Source organism: Nymphaea colorata, chromosome 2, assembly GCF_008831285.2.
Source record: "Nymphaea colorata isolate Beijing-Zhang1983 chromosome 2, ASM883128v2, whole genome shotgun sequence".
In the NCBI taxonomy this organism is placed as follows: Eukaryota; Viridiplantae; Streptophyta; class Magnoliopsida; order Nymphaeales; family Nymphaeaceae; genus Nymphaea; species Nymphaea colorata.
This window is the reverse complement of record NC_045139.1, coordinates 10,959,541-10,966,805: the sequence shown is the minus strand read 5'-3', so window position 1 is coordinate 10,966,805 and position 7,265 is coordinate 10,959,541. Positions and strand designations below refer to the sequence as shown.

The following is a 7,265-nucleotide window of genomic DNA, read 5'->3' as shown; positions in this document are numbered from 1 at the left end:
CTCGAATCGGATCCGGATGGACACATGGATTCCGAGACGCCAAAGCAGGGGCGAAATCGACCTTTTTGACAAAACCCTGGGACAGTTTGGTCCTTTGAAGTTGCAGAAAGAGGCCGCAGGAATAAAACAAACGTTTGGCAAGGTAGCCCACGGAGTGTCGCCGGAGGAATATTCCGCCTGGAATTATTCGCCATCGCTCCCGTATTTAAAGCGCGCGCGCGCTTCGGGTCACATCCATGACAACGAAAATTTCTCCACCCTTCACTACCTTCTTCACCTTCACCTCCCCCTTCTCCCTCTCTGGCTTCCCTGCTCTGCCTCTCTCACTCTCACTCTCCCTGACGATGGGCGCCCTCGGATGGACGTGGCTCCCGCGGATATTCGCCGCGCTGTTGCTGATTTCCGGCGGGGTCTTCGCCGCTGAAATCCAGACGACGCTCGACGGGCCCTTCGAGCCTGTGACGGTTCCGTTCGACGTGGCCCTCCGCGGCCACGCCGTCGACCTCCCGCCCACGGACCCCCGCGTCGTCAAGAGAGTTGGGGGCCTGGAGCCCGAGCAGATCTCGATCTCGCTGTCCTCCGAGGGCGCCATCTGGATCACGTGGATCACCGGTACGCCTTCCTCCCTCCCTCCCTCTCTCTCTGTCTCTGTCTGTCCCCTCATTCTCACTCTCTCTGTCCTCCGAGGGCGCCGTCTGGATCTCGTGGATCACCGGTACGCCTCCCTCCATCTCTCTGCCTCTGCCTGTCCCTTCATTCTCTCTCTCTCTCTTCCTTGATGACGATCTAGTGCGGAAACTGGTAATAAGCCGTTAAGCGGTTTGGAGCCCGGGCGCTTCTTGCTGGTTGAGAAGAACCCTTACCGGTAGAAACGGTGAGAATTAGTTGGAAGTCGGTTTGCTCCTCGGTTTGGGGGAGTTCGTTGACGATTGTGTCGATGATTAACTCTCCTTCTCAGAAAATTTTCTGAGGAAATGTTCAGGGCGAGCCGATGGAGCATGCCCCGGAGCTAATTAACGAAGCATAGGAGCATGATGGTCATTAATGAAGAAAATCATAAGGATTTTGTGATCAAATAATCTTAGTCCCGTTCCCCCGGGTGGATTTTGACACCTCGAGTATGGACTTGACCTTTCGGCTGCGGACAGCTGCTCGATTTCTTTCCCCATTCTCACCCTAACCTTTTCTCCATTTTATTCAAAAGCTGCAGTTGCAGTGTCGCCGGCCTGTTTGGACGATACCTAAAACATGCTAAAGTTCACGATTTAGCGGCAAAATGTTGTTTTCCTCACGAGATTCTGATGTCAAAACAACACGCGTTTTTGCACTATCTGATCGGACTCGTTAAACGATTGATTGGAGGGTTGAGATGATCCTCCATATCGCAATCGATGTGTGGCGAGCAGTTGTCGATCGTATCGGTTTTCACCGATACGATCGATTCATTTGGGACATGGAGGCGTCCAACGCCAACGTTGATGGGCTCGCTATTTCGGGAACGGAAATCTTCTCGAGTTCCATCGGGAAGTTGGAAGACGTCTCGGGAGAAGCGTGGTCTGGTAATTTAGTTTAACGACGTTGCGAAGCGCATGTCTCGGGAAGAAGCAACGGGAAGACACTGCGGCACGCAATTTCGGGAGGTTTCGCAAGAAGGATTTTGGATATCCCAAAGCAACGGTTGGTTCGTTGGTCCATCTTCTTCCGGGTTGGACTCAAACGGGTTGTTACCCGAATCCGTACCATGGTGTTTTTAGTTGGGTACGGATGTGAAAGGATCAGATTTGAATCCCATATACCTTTAATTGAAATTTAAATTCAAATACAAATTTAAAAAAAATTATATCTAAATCTGAATCTAAATTTGATTCTAATCTGGAATTATACATTCATGTCCAAATCCAAATCTGAATTTTGAATTGAATATTTTTAAAATTGAAGAATATTAGATGTATGATATTTATTTTAAAATTAAATCTGATCTGAATCGGAATCCGATCAAATATTTGTATATGTTTGAATTTCATTAAATATCATTTTTAAAATCCAAATCAAATCCAATTTTTTAATTAGATATTAATTTAGTAATTAAATGAAATATCCAATCCAAATCAAATATATTGACATCCTTCTTTGCCCACGGCGGGTTTTGTCTCCGCCACTGTTTGACATCCGGATGCATACTCAGATTGGTTTTGGACTTGAGTTAGAATTGATTGGCTTGTTTTGGAAGATAGGCATTATAACCAAACTTGGGTATATGCCGGATTTGAATTTAAATCAATAGAAGATTGGTTAAGGTTCCCAACCTACGGGGGTTGTGCTCCCGTTTGAACCTGAGTATTGGAATAATCATTTCTCACGTATACACCCAGACATTAGGTCCAGATCTGGTCGCTGTTCCACACAAATCCAACCCACCGTTCAACCTTGTTCCTAGTCGGTGCTGCTACCGTTGGGTTCCACTAAAATCTGGGTGATCAACACTTTTGTAATCCACAAGCTGGACCTGTATCCGGATACTGATATGATGAAAAGGCGTGTGTTGAGTTTTGAAATTTGCTGGAGTTGCAGGTGATTTCCAGATCGGGAACCATGTGAAGCCTTTGGATCCAGGAAGCGTAAGGAGCATCGTCCATTATGGGACCTTGAAGCGTCCATTGACTCATGAGGCCACTGGTTACTCCCTCATCTACAATCAACTCTACCCATTTGAGGGAATGCAGAACTACACATCGGGAATAATCCATCATGTTCGTCTCACTGGTAAGCTAACTAGTTCTAATGTTCCGACGTCTGCAACTCCATCTTAAGTTCAATATTTTGATACCAATAGTGGTTGCTTATCGAGATGAGCTTATTGAGGTGTGCTTAGTGATTACATTTACACCTTTGAACAGGAAAATGAAAATTTGATCCTTTTACAGATGACCGTGTGAATTAGACGGAACTTTATGGACTAGGAGGGGTTTAGCAGAAAATTTTCTGTTCTTTTTTTCTGTTCGTTTGGTTATTTTTTCTTTCTTAAGTATCTAGATTTCACATGAATGTGTGATCTTGGATCTTAACTGTCCGCTGATAAAGAGCTAAACGAACTGGATAGTGTGCAAGCTCGGCCCCATTCTTGTGACATGGTGTCCGAAGCTCGTTCTTATGGAGAGGCCATCCAAATTAACAGGGTAGGTCAGAGATTTTCTATGTTAAGATAATAGATCTTACCTAAAACTTACTTGGTTATAAAGGGAATGCTCTGTCGCAGTTCTATGATTGTCATGGAAATAAACCTCTGACTATATCACTTTTAGCCCAAACCCTTCAACTTCGAAAGTGTAACTGAAGAGACCATATGAGCTAAACTAACTCAGCAGAACCACGATACGGTTCTGACAAGCTCTTCAGGAAACTTTGCTCTAGTTTACAGTTCAAATTGGCAGTTCTAGCAGTTGAAGGATTCTTTTTACTTTGCAGGGCTGAAACCTGGGACAAAATACTATTATAGGTGTGGCGATCCTTCTGTAGCTGCGATGAGCAGTGTCCGATCCTTCAGAACAATGCCAGAGCCTGGCCCTTCGAGCTATCCAGCAAGGATCGCAATTGTAGGAGATCTTGGTCTTACACACAACACGTCATCCACAATTGATCATATGATCAGCAACAACCCCGATCTTTTTTTGCTGGTTGGGGATGTCACTTATGCCAATCTTTATCTTACAAACGGGACTGGTGCTGATTGCTATTCATGTGCATTTCCCGACACACCAATTCATGAGACTTACCAACCTCGTTGGGATTACTGGGGAAGGTGCTTTCTGTTTCTCTTCTCTTTATGCTTTCTTTGAGAGTTTTCTTTTTCTTACTTACTTTTTTGTTATTTAAATGCTTTGTTTGGAAATAAGTAGTTATTTGCCATGGTGCAATGGGTGCATAAGTTCCGTAAGCATTTGATTTTTTTTAATTCATGTAAAGAAGTTGCTCCATGCTCTATGCTTTTTTTGGTTTTTAAACCTCTTTAGATATATCCTGTAGAAAATGTATGCTTTGGTGAGACGAGAAAAGCAGTAAATGAAGTTCTGAATGGTGTTAGGTGAAGACCCTGGTCTAAGTACCAACACTGCTATTCTGCACCTTGAGGTTTTCCATGGTGTAGCCCTCATAAAGTTCTATGGCAGGGCCATCCTGGGGTTTGGTTCTTGAATAGGCCCATGCGGTTAAGTGGTCTGGTCCTTGAAGGATTGCTTGTTATCCATGAATAATCACATAAAAGTTGTTTTTGTGGAGAGCTTCATTAGATTAAGTTCCTATATTGTATTGATTTTTTTGGAACATGAAGATCTCTTTTAATTTTGTCCATGTTTGGATTTATGTTTGATCATATGCTTTTGGGTTTGATTTTCATTGTGCAGGTTTATGGAACCATTGGTTTCAAAAGTTCCAATGATGGTCATTGAAGGAAATCATGAGATCGAGGAACAGGCAGGAAAGATCACATTTGAGGCATATAGTTCTAGATTTGCATTTCCTAGTGAAGAAAGTCTATCGAAAAGCACCTTCTACTATTCCTTCAATGCTGGGGGAATACACTTCATCATGCTTGGTGCATACACAGATTTCAATAGAACAGGTAATATGGTCATAGCACTTATATATGTATCATCACGACAGCACCGTCTGACAAAGCTCTACATGAGTTAATAGAGCCAATAGGTTTATATATTAAAAGTTTATGACATTAAGTTCATTTTACTAGTAGGATGCTTGTGGATTTGTTGAGTGGACTGTACCCCGCATGTCATGCTTTTGACCTTGCATCCACACTCATAGATGTACATTGTGACACTTACTTGCTTTACACTTTCTAAGCAACTATTACTTGTCCTACCTGTTATTTTGAATTATTGAAATTGATGCCGCTGTTACTCCAAAGAAGCTTTCTAAAAAAGAATTGTATGCCAGTGTTCAATTGAGCTGCTTGATCAAACTTGACATCCCATTTACAGGGGCTCAGTACAAATGGTTGGAAGCTGATTTAAATAAAGTGGATAGATCGGTTACTCCTTGGTTAATAGCTACCTGGCACCCTCCTTGGTACAGCTCATACAAGGCTCACTACAGAGAAGCAGAGTGCATGAGGTTGGAAATGGAAGAGCTGCTCTACTCCTATGGGGTTGATATAATCTTCAATGGCCATGTAAGATTCTCTCTTTTTCTCATGCACACAACTACACATGCACATTATAACAAAAGAAGCATGAGTATGACTTGTAAATTGTCTGCGAAAATATTCCAAAATTTATGGTCAACGTACCTGAACCTTTTCTGGTCTTGTGTTTTGGTTCATGGTCTTTGTTGAAGTAGTTACTTAAGAAAAAACATGTAGAACTATACTGTTGCTATCAACATAAACGTGGTCTTTATGGCAGTCTCTCATTAGGCGAAGTTGGATAGGCTGATGGTCTCCTTTTCTGTTTCTTCAAAAATTTCGTTAAGCAACATAAAGATATTTGGTGCAAGAGAAAGCTCAAAGTTTAATGTCCTGTACATTGACATTTACGGAAAATGATCAGGTTCATGCTTATGAAAGATCAAATAGAGTCTTCAACTATTCACTGGATCCCTGTGGTCCTGTACATATCACTGTTGGAGATGGTGGCAACCGAGAAAAGATGGCTATTGTTCATGCAGATGAGCCCGGTGAATGTCCAGATCCTTTGAGCACACCAGACCCACACCTTAGTGGCTTGTGTGCTCTTAATTTTACAGCTGGACCTGCTGCAGGACAATTCTGTTGGGATCGACAACCAGATTTTAGTGCATTCAGGGATTCCAGCTTTGGCCATGGAATTTTAGAGGTACGAAGCTTTCAATCGATTGTGATTTGGTTACCACTACTTTGACTATGATAATTTTTCAGATTGTCATAAATTTTTGCATGAAATCCTCTTCAATTGTCCTGCTTGGCATGCATACTAAGGTGCTTCCTATTCTCATTCAGTATCCCCCTGAGCCGTCACATATTCTCAGCATTTTCTAGTTTCTCGTGGCCTTATGAGAAATTCTTGTGACTTGTTTGACAAAACAATAATTCGAAATCTGATTATTTTCAATTTTGTTTGTAACTTTCAATTACTTAGCAACTGTCCTTTCTGAGGGGATTCAGAGAACAAGCTTTGTGCCTATGCTTCTGGAGTTGTTGACAGGGTCTGAATGATATCCACCACATTCCTGCTCGCTGAATGTGGCCTAATTAGTTTTAGTTGGTGTTGATTCATGCTAATGTCACTGGTAAATCCGATTTCCATAATTGAATGACAGGAGGGGAATTGGATACCAATATTATTTGATTGGAACTGTAGTTTTCATGACCATTTCAGCTTTATAAATGATTTAGTAACTAGGAGTACAGAAAATAGTTTTAGAAGCCATAAACAAAAATGAAACTCTTTTAAGGATAGAAAATTTTCCAGCAGTGATGTAGGAAGGGCGGCACTATGACAGAAATTGAGATTTTCAATTATCACGACAGGAGCACCTATGAATAGATATCAAAATTTCCCTAGCCATGGGAATCATGATTCCGATGATTGAGAATCCGAATTCCTGATCCGTCTATTTCGTTTGTTGTTAATTGTGATGCTCTTGCACTTTGGGTTTTTCTAGTGTCTATAGTTTGATTATTTTCTATAAAGCTTGGTTTAAAAGGTGAACCTAGCAAGTCTATGGCCATTTTCTGAAATAAAATATGACTTGCAGGTGAAGAATGAGACTTATGCGCTGTGGACTTGGCACAGAAACCAGGACTTTTATGACGCTAAAGGAGATCAGGTTTACATTGTGAGGCAACCCAGCAAGTGTCCTATCAAACCCAATGTAAGGAGACACGACAGCAACCATCTTATTTCGATTCATGATTTGGAAAATTTCTTACTTGATGTGTAAATTATACAGCTCCTGAATGTGTAACATGGGATGGGGCTCTTGCCAAGAAAAAACGATTCCTACTGAGAGCTGTGTTCATGCTTCATGAGAGAGAGACTTAGACCTCTCCATGTACATGCAAAAAATTGAATAGAATAGTGATAATCGTAGCAGAAGAAAGCTCGTTATTCGAGGATTATTAGTAACCTCGTTGTCAGTATAGAAGGTTTATTAGTAAGTGGGTGTGTTATCAGAGGAAAAATAACCAGTAGTTGTGTGCTTCCTCCGCTGTAAGCTTGTGGTATTAATGTAGCAATTATTTCATGATATATAAACCTTGAACGTGTGCCCAA

The 7,265-nt window shown here is 41.8% G+C and overlaps 1 protein-coding gene across 2 annotated transcripts; it reads left to right on the top strand.

The window, feature by feature from the left end:
- Positions 1-224: 224 nt before the first annotated feature.
- LOC116248438 (purple acid phosphatase 15) lies at positions 225-7,265 on the top strand. 2 transcript variants are annotated; one of them, XM_031621227.2, is made up of 8 exons: positions 225-612; positions 2,572-2,763; positions 3,466-3,799; positions 4,401-4,618; positions 4,995-5,185; positions 5,562-5,846; positions 6,748-6,864; positions 6,943-7,265. In XM_031621227.2, the coding sequence occupies exons 1-8, from the start codon at positions 237-239 to the stop codon at positions 6,955-6,957; spliced, it is 1,728 nt and encodes a 575-aa protein (XP_031477087.1). In that variant the 5' UTR covers positions 225-236; the 3' UTR covers positions 6,958-7,265. The 2 variants fall into 2 exon arrangements, with proteins under 2 accessions (XP_031477087.1, XP_031477086.1); XM_031621226.2 differs by having other exon boundaries at positions 226-612; positions 6,748-7,265.